Raw genomic sequence first — 13,792 nt, forward strand, 5'->3', positions numbered from 1 at the left:
CAGCCTCAGCTGCCATAAAACCAACTGAGTAAATTCTTTACCTCTTCTAGTAGGAAGAGAGCCTGAGACATAAGCCCTTGTATTAGAGGCCTGGTATGAGGCAGGACCTGCTCACAGAATCTGGCAAGAACAGGGCTGATATTGCAGAAATACACATTCCTAAGGAGTGCAAGGCACAAAGTATTCACGCAAACACATCCCGATATCAAGTGGTACCAGAACATCCCAATATCAAGGATGGTACAAAAACATTCCCCAAGGATAACAGGAACACACTGACCCCTCCTAAAAGATAAGGTAAGGATGACAGTATGTAATAAAGATGTTTTGATCAAGCCAACATGTATAAAGTGATGGGTGATAACTAGCCATGTCAGGGGGCAGTAACTAACAATGTCAGAGGCAGTACATAACTTGTTTATATCAGGGTATAAAGATGTATCTCGGAGGGAGTATCTCTGTCCAGCCAAGGGGGGAATGGAAAGCCCTGCCATTCACTGAGCTGCATCCATTGTCACGGACATACATGTTTTAGTATCCTCGTAGAGTCTGCCAGGTGCTATTACCGTGCTTTGTCAACAATAAACCTGGCCTGGTGTCTTAACAGATCTTGTGGTCTGTTCACTCGAGGTCTGCTGTGCCAACTGTTTGCGCAGAGCTGGGGCAGCACAGAGGAAGAACACACACACGCAGCTGAACATCTAACCACACCTCTCAGTGGCGCATACCCATGGTCTCTCGAGACTGAAGCATGCCTACTACTGTATATAGTTGTTATAGTGATTTTCCTATATAGTTTAATAGTTCCCATAGTGTTTAGTATAGAAGTAGTTTGTTAGTCCCCTACGGAACTTAGCCCAGGCTTTAAGCCTTGTGATTGCAGCAAAAAAAAAACAACAACTATGCCTCTCAGTGATCCCTACCAAATCTGTCTATGGTGCTTGGGGAAAACCCACGTGAGCGACAAGTGTCGCATCTGTAAAATTTTCAAGCCGCGCACGAAAAAGGTGCAGGATATTTGGTTTTGAGCACTCCTTATGGAGTTGACTCTCACAGTGGCCTCGAACCGGCCAGATCAGACTCCGCCCTGAGCACCGCTGCTTTGGTGCGAAGCACACTGCCGGCACCAACCTTGGACTGGCACCGATCTTGGTCCCCATTGCTGGCTAAGAAGCAGAAAAAGCCTGGGAGAGGGCGGTCTACTACATCCTGTAAGAGGAAGGAGAGAGCCGGAGGCGAACAAAGATCCACGCAGGACACTTCATCTCCTCCGGACCATAGCCAGGCTCCAGCATCCAAGGAGCTGTCGAGCCCCCCTGAGACCTGTCCACCACCCCAGGAAGCATCAGGAGCATTCAGCATCTGGCAGTGCTGTCCACACCGGAGGCATTCCAGGCCACTAAGGACATATTGTCCCTTCTGCACCAGCCAGTGAGATTGTTCATTTTCGGGGCAAACCCGCCTTGGGGCTCTTTCAGTCTCCACAGCACTGCTCCCCACTGCAGGCAGCATCCCATCCTGCCAACGGTCTCCAGAGCAGCGCCACCGGCCCTCCGATATGAGTTGGCTTACCTGCCAGAGTTCCCGGCTCCACGCCCCGGACTTTAGGCACCGCTCTCCAGGATCCCTGTGTCGATCGCCAACTGTCTGGCGTAGACCCACAGAGGCGCATCGCCAGCCCCCAGAGGCCTGGCACCGGTACCCTGAGCGTCTCCGTTGCTCTTCAGACTTGCAGCACTGATCCCTTGAGTCGCAGCTCCGGTCTCTGGAGTCTCATCACCAATCTGTGGATCGTCGATACAGATCTCCAGAGGCCCATTGCTGGTCTCCGGAGTCGAGACGCGGGTCTCCCTGCTCCTGTTCCCATTCCAGGTCAACGGAGCGGCACTGCTCTCAGAGTGTGAGGCGTCGATCGACGGATTATCGTCGCTGGAGATGCGGCACTGAGCGCCGACATGCTGGCACCAGTCCACAAAAGAGGAACATGGGGACAGCCAGCATGGAACGGGCAGGCTGGTGGCAGCGGAACTGCTCTGGTCCCTGAAACAAGTTTCTTCCTCAAGCTCGGACAGCGAGGAAGGCGCATTGCCTGCGGGCCAAGGTCACCTGCCAGGAGCATCGGGATTAACCCCGGCACGCCAGTGAGCGCGTGGCCGCAGAGCCAGTGGCTGGCTCTGTGGCACCACCCTGGGGGTTTTCTCAGATGTCAGAGCATGTGCACCGGTCAATCTCAGGGACATCTGAGCAGCAGTCGACAACAGTTTCTCGCCCGCCCCCTGACTCAGAGGAGGAATCAGAGTAGGGTCCCCAAAAGCAGCCAGCCTCAGCCGAGGCTCCCCCGGCAGGCCTTCCTTCTCATCCTCTACACCTGATGAGGCGGTAGCGGGGCCTTCCTGCACGGTTCCCCAGGATGATATAAAAGCTCACCTAGAGCTACTTAAAAGGGTGTCAGCGAACTTGGGGCTAGAGGCTGAAGAGTTGTTGGAACCCTCCGACACCCTGTTTGACATTTTGAGTGCAGCCGCCCATGGGTGGCAGGTGTCATAGGCTGTGGGAGGTTGTGCCTCCCAGTACAGCCAGGCATGGCCCCGCCCATGCACCGCCCCCAGGCCTCACTCTGTGGCTCCCCTGGTGTGGTGGCCCCAGCTGGGGCCATGCAGCCTGCCCTCCTGGCATTCCGGGGCAGGGGCTGCGCCGCCCGCCCTCTCAGTTCTCCGGGGCTGGGACTGCACCACCCATCCTCCTGGCACTCGGGGGCTGGGGCCGCGCAGCCCGCCCTCCCGCTGCTCTGAGGCTGAGGCCGTGCTGCCCACCCTCCGGTGCTCCAAGGCTGGGGGGGCTGGGGCTGCGCCACCCGCCACTCCGGGGCTGGAGTCGCACAGCCCACCTTTCCAGGACTAGGTGGGGGCAAGCCTGGGGCAGGGGCTGGCAGCCATGGTGGGGAGGCTCTGGGCTCCGGCGGGGGGTGGAAGAGGCAGGGCCTTGGGCGGAAGGGGCGGGGCTGGGGGCTAACCTCCCCCAGCTGGTGGTTCACACGCCGCCCATGCGGCCGCCCCATCTAAGGTGGCCTTGCCCATCCACGAGTGAATGGTGAAACTGATCAAGGCCTTGTGGCAAACTCCCTCCTCCAAGCAGGTGGAGAGGAAGTATTATGTCCCGGCCATGGGCTTTGAATACCTTTATACCCACCCCTCCCTGAGCTTGCTGGTCATATCCGTGGCCAATGAGCACGACAGATGGGGCAGCTGGGCTTGACCCCTAAGAACAAAGAGGTGAAGATGTCCAATATCTTTGGCAGAAAAATTTATTCAACTGCCAGCCTCCAATTGAGAGTGGCCAATCACCAGGCCCTACTTGGCCACTATGACTATAACATCTCACAGCCTATGGCCAGGTTTGTGGATTTGTTGCCTGGCTTTTCTTGTTCCTGGCTCTTCTTGAAGAGAGCAAGACAGTGGCGAGGGCAGCCCTCCAAGTAGCCTCGGACGCAGAGGACTCCGCAGCCAGGGCCATGGCTTTGGCCATTTCCGTGAGGAAAGAGTTTTGGCTGCAATCATCTGGGCTGTTGGTAGAGGTTCAGCAGTCGACCCAGGACCTCCCCTTCGATGGCCTGGCACTGTTTTCAGAGTAAACAGACAACAGATTGCCTGGCCTGAAAGATTCTAGGGCTACTTTGTGCTCCCTGAACCTTTACATGCCAGCGCCCGCAAGGAAGTGGTTCAAACCACAGCAGACCCAAATTCGTGAGCCAATCCGAATCGGAGCCTTCCGCAAAAAGGGCAAGGGCTATAAGCTCTGACAGGGCCAACTGCTGGCCTCCTCGGCTCACTCGAGCTCTACCTGCCACCAGCTGGGTAACAAACAAACAGGCATTTTGAAGGGTGCGCTCGAAGGTGACCTCCCAGCCTGTATCCTGGATCCAACACCCCTTTTGTTTTCCAACAGTTTATTGCCCTACCTCACTGCTTGGGCTTCTATAACATCAGACCAATGAATGGTCAGCACTGTGGCAGGGAGGTATATCCTCCATTTCCTTTCTATACCTCCCTCCCACCTCCCCTTCCCTCCCCGCCCCTCTTCAGGGACCCTTCTCACGAGCATCTGCTTGCTCAGGAGGTGCAAGGTCTTCTGTGGGTGGGGGCCATGGAGGAAGTTCCACAGCATTTGTCACCAGTTCTGCTCTCTGCAAGGTCTCGACAATGGCTCACTATCCAATGCCTTCCTTCTGTCAGGTGACCTGATGTATGCCTTCCCACTAGTCCCACTGATCCCACTATTTTTTTTATTCCAAAGGCCAGGGGGGTTCTACGCCCCATTCTTCACCTGTGAAACCTCAACAAGTACTCAAGAAGTTGAAGTTCCACATGGTCTCCCTGGCCTCCGTCATTCTCTCCCTGGATCTGGGAAACTGCTTCACCACCCTCGATCTGAAAGACGCTTACTTTCATATTTTGATACTTCACTGCCACAACAGGTTCCGACGATTCTTAGTTGGGAACACCCACTAACAGTTCACAGTGCTCCCATTTGACCTAGCTACAGCACCAGGGGTATTTACGAAGTGCACGGCGGTAGTCGCAGCCTATCTCAGACGTCGGGGTATCCAGATCTACCCATTCCTTGACAACTGGCTCATGAAGGTTCCTTCCAGGGTCTATGTCCAATGCCATGTCACAATGCTGCGAGCCAGCTGTCAAGCACTGGGCCTGTTGATAAACAAACAAAAATCAACATTGGTACTGGTGCAGAGGACAGAATTTATCGGAGCAGTACTCGACTCTACCTGAGCCAGAGCATTCCTGCCAGAGGCCAGGTTCAGGGCTATGTCAGATCTGATAACCCAGGTCACTGCCCACTCACCACAGCCCGAGACTGTCTCAGGCTATTAGGGCACATGTTTGCATACACTTACATTGTCCAGTACGTGAGACTTCACCTCCGACCTCTCCAGATGTGGCTGGCATCGGTCTACTCCCCGGCCAGACATCACCTGGACAAACTTCTCATGATCCCGCCACGGGTACTCACCTCCCTGCAGCGGTGATCCAACCTGAATGTGGTGTTGGAAGGTGTGCTGTTTGTGAATCCGTGGCCCACAGTGTCTTTAATTTTAAACTCAGGGGCTATGGTCTCGAGAGGAGCTGTTACTGCACATAAACGTCAGAGAGCTCAGGGCTATCCGCCTGGCTTGCAAAGTGTTCCTTCCCCATCTGTCCAGTTGTGTGGTGCAGGTGTTGACAGACAACACAGCCTCCATGTTCTATGTCAGCAGACAGGGAGGAGCTCAATCATTGGCCCTTTGTCAGGAAGCCCATGAGCTGTGGGACTTCTGTATCCAACATGCTATCCACCTGGAAGCCTCACACCTCCCCGGCATCAGGAACATGCTGGCGGATCGCCTCAGCAGGTCCTTTTTCTCTCACCACGAGTGGTCCCTCCACTCAGAGGTAGTCAGGATGCTCTTCCAGAAGTGGGGAGCTCCCCTAGTGGACCTGTTGGCCACCAAACAGAAAATGTCACCAGTTCTGCTCTCTGCAAGGCCTTGACAATGGCTCACTATCCAATGCCTCCCTCCTGTCGTGGTCAGGCGACCTGATGTATACCTTCCCACTAGTCCCACTGATCGGCAAGGTCCTCTTGAAGATCAAGAGGGACAAGTCATTATGATCGCCCCAGTTTGACCTCGCCAGCATTGATTCAGCATGCTCATGGACTTAGCAGTGGCAGCCCTGTGGACACTTCCCAGCCACCTGGACCTGCTCTCTCAGAATCACGGACGATTACTATACCCGAACCTCACCTCTCTCTACCTCACAGTGTGGTTGCTGAGTGTCTGAACGCTGAGGAACAAGCCTGCTCTAGTCAGTTGCAGCAGGTCCTCTGGGAGAGCAGAAAGCCCTCTACCAGGGCGACATACCTGGCAAAGTGGAAGTGCTTCTCCTGATGGGCATTGGAGCGGAATATCTCTCCAATCCAGTCGTCTCTACAATCCATCCTAGATTACCTTCTTCACTTAAAGCTTAGATTACCTGCTTCACCAGGGCCTTGCATGTTCATTGATCAAGGCCATATCAGCCTTCCACCCTCATGTCCAGGAGTAGATTGGTATTCTCACACGAGATGATGATCAGGTTCATGAAAGGCCTTGAAAGACTTTTTCCACTGGTTTGGGACCCAGTTCCCCAGAGGGATCTCAACCTAGTCCTCTCCAGACTCACTGGCCCTCCCTTCAAACCTCTGGCTTCCTGCTTGTAGAGGAGCGGGACTCACCCCTGCGGCGCCTCCTGCTGGTGACTCCGGGAATTAGCTCTTCCAGCGTCCTGGAGCGCCCTCTGCAAGCTGGTGATCCGCCTGTTCTCCGGCCCCCGTGTCCCTCCCGGACCCCGGTGCCCTTTTATCTGGGGTGCTGCCCCCTGGCAGTACACCCCTCAGTACTAGGGTCTCCCCTCCCCAGGGAACCCCCACTCATTATCCCTACCTCACTTCAGAATAAGGCCACTGTCAGTCACCAACTAGCCCCCGCTCCCTGGGGCAGACTGCGGTATAGGCCACTCATCACAGGCAAGGTTGGGTTTGGACCTGCTGCCTTGGCCTACCCCAGGCTGCCCTCTGCAACCCCCAGTACCCCTTGGCCTCCTACTAGGCTGCAGCCTGGGACTTTCCAGGCTGGAGCTCCCCAGCTCCTCAGCCTTTCCCCAGCCCTGCTCCACTCAGGTACTTTGTCTCTAGCTCCCTGCAGCCAGGCCCTTCTCTCCCTGAACGCAGAGAGAGACTGTCTCTAGCTCATGCAGCCAGGCCCTTCTCCCTCTGAAAGCAGAGAGAGACTGCTGAGCTCCTGGCTCCCAGCCTCTTATACAGGCCAGCTGTGGCCTGACTGGGGCATGGCCCAGCTGTGGCTACTTCCCCAATCAGCCCAGCTTTTAGAGCTGCAGCCCTCTGCCAGGGCTGTTTTAAGCCCTTCCAGGCAGGAGCAGGGTAACCACCCCGCTACACTGCTCCCTTTCACACCTGTCATGGAAGGTTGCATTCCTTGTAGCTATTACCATGGTGAGGTGAGTCTCTGAGATTAAAGCCCTCACATCAGAGCTGCTGTACATGGTGTTCTACAAGGATAAGGTCCAACTGCATCCCCATCCGGCCTTCCTGCCAAAAGTGGTGTCACAATTCCATGTCAACCAGGATATCCTCCTGGTGTTCTGTCCAAAGCCTCACACATCCAACGAGGAGAGGCATCTGCACACCCTTGACATCAGGCGTGCCCTGGCTTTCTACCTGGAGCGCACCAAGCCCTTCCACAGATCTACTGAACTCTTCATTGCTGACAGGATGAAGGACCTCCCAGTGTCTTCTCAGAGGATTTTGGCTTGGATCACCACCTGCATCCGTACTTGCTACGAGATAGTGCAGGCTGTGCCTCTACCGATAGTGACGGCTCATTCCTCAAGGGCTATCCAGGACAACTGTAGAGCCACAAAGTGGTCATTGGTACACACGTTCACGACGCACTATGCCATCACCCAACAGGCCCAAGATGATGCTGGCTTTGGCAGAGCCATGTCCATGAACTCCTACCTGCCTCTGGAGGTACTGCTTGGGAGTCACCTACAATGGAATGGACATGAGCAATCACTTGAAGAAAAGATGGCTACCTTTCATAACTGTTGTTCTTTGAGATATGTTGCTCATGTCCATTCCATGACCCACCCTCCTTCCCCTCTGTCGGAGTTCTGGGAAGAAGCAACCGAAGGGGGGGGCGGCAGCAGTGCCCCTAATACCAGCACATACGTGCGCTACTCCAGAGGGTGCCAGAGCCGGTCCCCTACGGATACCACTGAGGGAAAAACTTCCGGCACTGGTGCATGCGGTGAGCACACACACCTACAATGGAATGTAGATGAGCAACACATCTTGAAGAACAACAGTTACGAAAAGTTACCCTCTTTTTCTCGTTCCTACATGTGTGACCTTGCATTTGGCTGTGTCAAAACATGTTTTGTTTGATTGGACCTGGCTTACCAAGCAATCACGGTCACACTCTATCAGTGACCTGTTGCTGTCATTATTTACCACCTCACCCAGCTTTGTGTCATCTGCGAACTTTATCAGCAATAAGCTTATACTTTATTCCAGAGTATTGATAAAAATATTGAGCAGCGTAGGGTTGAGAACCAATTCAAACAGGACCCCTCTGGAAACACAACTCACTGATGTTTCCCCGGTAATAATGAAAGACCAGATTCTAAGATGGTGAAAAGTGGCATAGCTCCGTTTAAGACAATGTGTCCACATCAGTTTACACCAGCTTGTTGTGGCTTAGCGGCAGGGTTCCTCCCTCTCCGAGTCCATGGGAGGCCACCCTGCCTCACTACGTCTCAGCATGTCGCCTACCGTGGGGAATTAGTGGGGCAACAAGAGTCTATAGCTTCGGTCTGTGTTCAAGGGGGTGAGCAACAGACACAGTCAGGTAGCCCAGGCCCTTAGTCAGGACAGGGTAATGAGTCTATAGCTCGGGCCTGTGGTCAGGGCTGAGCAAAAAGTGGAGTTAGCTAGCCCTGGGCCCTCAGTCAGGGCAGGGCAATCAAGGTCTATGGCTCGAGCCTGTGTTCAGGGCCAAGCGGCAATGGGTTCAGGCATCCTATCTCCTGTGGATGGCCGACAAACTCTGGCCTCTTGGCCGAGAAAGGGGGAGACTGGCACCCCGGAGTTGGGGTGGCAGGGGAGGACACAGGCCCACCCACTCCACTGCGTCCCGGCCCAGGGCCCTAACAGTGGAAGAGAGGTCTGCCACGGGGTCAGCAGGGATCCTGACTGCAACATGCTGACCTAAGCTCAGGTAGTGCTGCAGCCAGACTAGGGTCAGCTGTCCCTGGGCTACTTCCTAACTCCCCCTCGGGTTGTACCTAGGTCTGTAAAGGGCTCTCCAAGTCGTCAGGGTAGAAGACCTGTGGCAGTCCTGGCAACTTTTCCATGGGCTGGGCAACATTTGGCTCCGGAGTCCCTGGCCAGTCCTCAGCTCCCCAGGGGCCTGCAGCAGTCTCCCAGCTGGGGAGCGAGCAGGAGGCGACTGTCTCCTCCGGCGGCTGCAGCCCAACTGAGCTCCCAGACCCGCTTTTTCTACTTCCTGTCCCGTCCCGTCCACTGACTTCCAACGGGATGGGTGAGCACAGCCTGACTCCGTTCACCAGGGCTCAGTGAGGGGTTCCTCCCCCTGCGGAACCGTGGGAGGCCACCCCGCCTCACTACACAGCTGAAGAACTGCACTGTGTTTTGAGATCTATCAGTTAGTAGTATTTGATCGATTTAATAGGGACCATATTGATTTTTGTATAGTGTTATTTTTAATTAGAATGTTGTGTTGGCTATTTCTGCAGCAGTTAAATCATTCTGCAGTGGAAAAGATTTTGGCTCCTATACAGGGTCTTTCATTCTTGAGGCATCTAATTAGATACTGCTAATGGAGTAGCTGCTAGGGAACACTGCAGTAGTCATGTGTTTACAGTAGCTTGCACACAGACTTTCAACATTAGCATCTGTTTTATGAGGTGATGGAACGTTAGTCAGGGTGTCATGCTTTATTCACTATATTTGTTAAAGTTCCCTTGAGCTTTACGTTTTACCGGTGATAGCCACCTGCGACTGACAGAAAGCAGTGGGCTTAACAACTCTTCTTCCCAAAATGGCACTTCTTAAAGCGAAGCAGCCATTTTCTCCCCTTCCCCCTAAGTCAGTGTTTCCCAAACTTTAGACGCCGCTTGTGTAGGGAAAGCCCTTGTTTACCTGCCCCGTCCGCAGGTTTGGCCGATTGCGGCTCCCACTGGCCGTGGTTCGCTGCTCCAGGCCAATGGGAGCTGTGGGAAGCGGCGGCCAGTACGTCTCTTCGCCCGCGCTGCTTCCAGCAGCTCCAATTGGCCTGGAGCAGCGAACTGCGGCCAGTGGGCTCCGCGATCAGCCAAACCTGCGGATGGGGCAGGTAAACAAACCGGCCCGGCCCGCCAGGGGCTTTCCCTACACAAGCGGTGTCCCAAGTTTGGGAAACACTGCCCTAAGTAATTTATAGCCTTATTGTCAGACTTGGGCATAAACCCAGCTGTTGGACTTGAATCTGTGATCACCTGTCTCAGATTTGTGCTGCAAGGTAATCCCTACTCACCATTTGTTGGTGACCTGGTTTCATGTACAGTATAGTGTTGAATTCAGTGAGACTGTTTGTTGATTTCCCTTTTGTGTGATGTGATTTATTTTTCCCTTTTCAGAGCTCTACAGGGGAGAATGCAGATTCTCAGCTGATGGCCATGCCAAACACAGACCCCAGCATCAGGTAAGGTAGGACAAATCCTGTCCATCTGGATTAGTGGTGTTTAAATATTCTGTTTGGTTATTACCTTACACTTACCTGTTCTCTCACCCACCTCTGAATACCCCATTGGGCTCTCATAATTTGCCTCAGACTTCCTCTACCTCTACTGGCAAAACTACTGACCCTTATTAAACTAGTGTATTTGAACCTTTCTGTTCACTCTCTGGAGAGACCCTAGTGTTATGGCTCTACTTTCTCCTTTTCCTGTAGGGTTTCTATCAATGACTCTTTGAGTCCTCCTCTCACTCCACTGAGTCCCCTCCTAAGAAGAGAGAACCTTCAGAAAAAAGCATAGGGCCGGTCTTGGTGAGAAGTCCATCCATCAATCCAGTCCCCAAGCTAGGAAGATGCCTGGAGGACTCTCCAGGAATATTCAGTTGCTCAAGAAGGCTACAAAGTGTAGAAGCTCCAATAAGGGAAGGGTTTCTTCTCCTTGAGAGCATTCCAGGGACCCTCAACATGAGAGAGATGGCTTCTATGCTAGAGCCAAGAAAACCTAAAACAGACAAGTATCAGAGGGGTAGCCATGTTAGTCTGAATCTGTAAAAAGCAACAGAGGGTCCTGTGGCACCTTTAAGACTAACAGAAGTATTGGGAGCATAAGCTTTCGTGGGTAAGATGCATCTGAAGAAGTGAGGTTCTTACCCACGAAAGCTTATGCTCCCAATACTTCTGTTAGTCTTAAAGGTGCCACAGGACCCTCTGTTGCTTAAAACAGACAAATAGCTCTCTCATCTCCTACTGATCTTCCCTGCCCACTCTCCTTTGGAGGAAGGGGAGTTTTCAACGTCTCCTCCTTTACAGGATCCAAGACAGCGAGACCAAAAGCAAATTGATAAAAAGAAAACCTGTTTTACTGGACCAAAAAGATATTGTCTCACCCACCTTGTCACTCTAATATCCTGGGACCGATACGGCTACAACAACACTGGGGGGGGGGGGGGAAAAAAAAACAAACGTCCTTTTTAAGAAGGCCTCCAAACCAAACCCAGCCAGCAGAGTTTCTGATTGTAGAAAGAAGGCAGGCTTTCTCCCTTTCCCTTAGGTCAGGGAAGGAGCAGCTTCACCAATTCATAAGGCCCTTAGCTCAGAGCCTTGAGTCTGAGCAGGCAAAGTCTCTAGAACTCATATCAGGTTTATTGATTAAAAGTATAGCCAATTGACTGACTACACTTGTGTTTTGTTATGAAAAATGTTCAAGAGGCCAAATAAGCAAACTTAGCCAATTTTGTTGCTAAAAGTAAACAACAGTACAGTTTAGGAAATAAAGAGTTACTATATTACTGATCGTTCTGGGTAGGTGTTTCTCAGAGAGTGCCAGTTCACATTACACAGAAGGTGTGCTCCCTAAATAGGTCCCCAAACTACCTATATTTACAGTAGACCTCATTACAAGTTAAAAGCACTCTATACGTCACCCAAGACTAATCTTCACCAATCAGCTTGTTAGCTTCTTTTTCTGGTACCATGGCATACCCCTTATCTCTTGTTTTTGAATACAGCATTCCAAACCTGTTGGGCCGTGAAGGCCCTCCTTACCTGTACCAGGTAGAACATAAGAACGGCCAATACTAGTTCAGGCCAATGGTTCATTTAGCCAAGTATCCTGTCTTCCAATAGTGACCCATACCAGATGCTTCAGAGGGACTGAACAGAACAAGCAATCGTCGAGTGATCCATCCTCTTGTTGTCCACCCCCAGCTTCTTGAAGTCAAAAGCTAGGGAAACCCAGGAAATGAGGTTGCATCCCTTACCATCTTGGCTAATAGCCTTCATGAACTTATCTAATTTTTTTTGAACCCCGTTGTGTTTTTGGCTTTCACAACATCCCCAGGCAATGAGTGGCACAGATTGTTGTGTGAAGAAGTACTTCCTTATGTTTGTTTAAAATCTACTGGGTAACCCCTGGTTCTTGTTATGTGAAGGAGTAAATAAAACTTCCTTATTCATTTTCTCCACACCATTCATGATTTTATAGACCTCTGTCATATCCTCCCTTAGTCGTCTTCTTCCAAGCTGAACAGTCCCAGTCTTTTTAATCTCTCCTCTTATGGAAGCTGTTCCATACCCCTACTCATTTTTGTTGTCCTTCTTTTTGTATTTATCAACCTTGAATATCATCTGTCATTTTGTTGCCCATTCACCCATTTTTTGGAAATCCCTTTGTAACTCTTTGAAGTCAGCTTTGGACTTAAATATCTTGAATAAGTCATAGGACTGGACGTGACCTTGAGAGGTCATCTAGTCCAGTCCCCTGCACTCATGGCAGGACTAAATATTATCTAGACCATCCCTGATAGGTGTTTGTCTAACCTGCTCTTAAAAATCTCCAATGATGGAGATTCCACTGTGACACTCTATACCTCGGGGGAGTGTTTTGTAACCCCCATATTCCTCATCAATATATAATTGTGATATTGCATATAAAGCATGCCATGTGAGGTATCAGGGGAAAGGTTATGATCTGCTGAAACCCATTGTCCCATCTAAACATGTGTATCATTAATGCATATAAAATTATAAGAATTGTGTTGTATAGTTTTCACTAAAATATGCTGTGGGTTTGGGAAGCACCCAGATACTAGCTCTCCAGAGACAATGACAAGGGAGGTAACTAAGACACCACCAGCCATTGTCCAGCAGAGGAGTTACAATTCTCACTCACAGGAGACACACTGGAGTATTGCTGAGTCACAAGATGAAGCAATGCCCACCAGACATGCCTGGACTTGTGTTCCCCAAGCACATGGACTAAGGGTATAAAACAGAACACAGTGGCCCCATGCTTCGCCTTTTCTCCTTCCCCACCTATGCTGAAAGCAACAAGGATGCTCAGAAGACTCCAACAGAGGAGACTGGCCCAGGTTTCAAGCGTAACACCTGTGTCCTGTGAACTGCAATATCCGGTGGGGTGAGAAAAACTGCTTAATCTAGATGTTGCTCAGTCTAATAGGGTTGACTGCGTGCTTGTATTTTACTTCTTTTGGTAACTAACTCGGACTTCTTGCCTATCACTTAAAATCTAGCTTTTGTAATCAAGAAACTTCTTTTACTGTTTATCTTTACCAGTGAGTTTGCCTGAAGTGTTTGGTAAATCTGCTCAGGTTTACAAGGGCTGGTGTATGTCCACTTTCCATTGATGAAGTGGTGAACCAATTAATAAATTTGCACTTCTCGTCTTGAGCAGTGCAAGACGGTGTATTCCTGGGATACAAGGTTGGGAGCTGGGGGGATTTGGCTGGTGCCTTTCTCTGTGTGATTCGTGAGTGGCTCTGGGAGCATTCATGCAATCTAGCTGGGTGTGGGGCTCCACATGCGGTTGCGCTAAATGACAACAGCACCTGGAGGGGTTTGCTACTTGTCACTAGCAAAGCATTGTGAGAGACAGCCCAAGCTGGAGAGTTAAGGGGGCACAGCGGTCCCACCGTCCCAGGC

General features: G+C 51.7%; 1 protein-coding gene across 2 annotated transcripts in view; it reads left to right on the top strand.

Annotated features, from left to right (window-relative positions):
* Positions 1 to 13,792, top strand: part of LOC112104980 (cyclic AMP-dependent transcription factor ATF-6 alpha) — a 362,675-nt gene that overhangs the window by 194,850 nt on the left and 154,033 nt on the right. For both annotated transcript variants that reach the window (XM_026655320.1, XM_026655321.1), the window contains one exon: positions 10,254 to 10,318. In XM_026655320.1, the coding sequence (XP_026511105.1) occupies positions 10,254 to 10,318 (65 nt within the window). The remainder of the gene's footprint in view (positions 1 to 10,253; positions 10,319 to 13,792) is intronic.

This window comes from Terrapene carolina, unplaced genomic scaffold (genome assembly GCF_002925995.2).
Source record: "Terrapene carolina triunguis isolate 2854851 unplaced genomic scaffold, T_m_triunguis-2.0 Scaffold210, whole genome shotgun sequence".
Lineage (NCBI taxonomy): Eukaryota > Metazoa > Chordata > Testudines > Emydidae > Terrapene > Terrapene triunguis.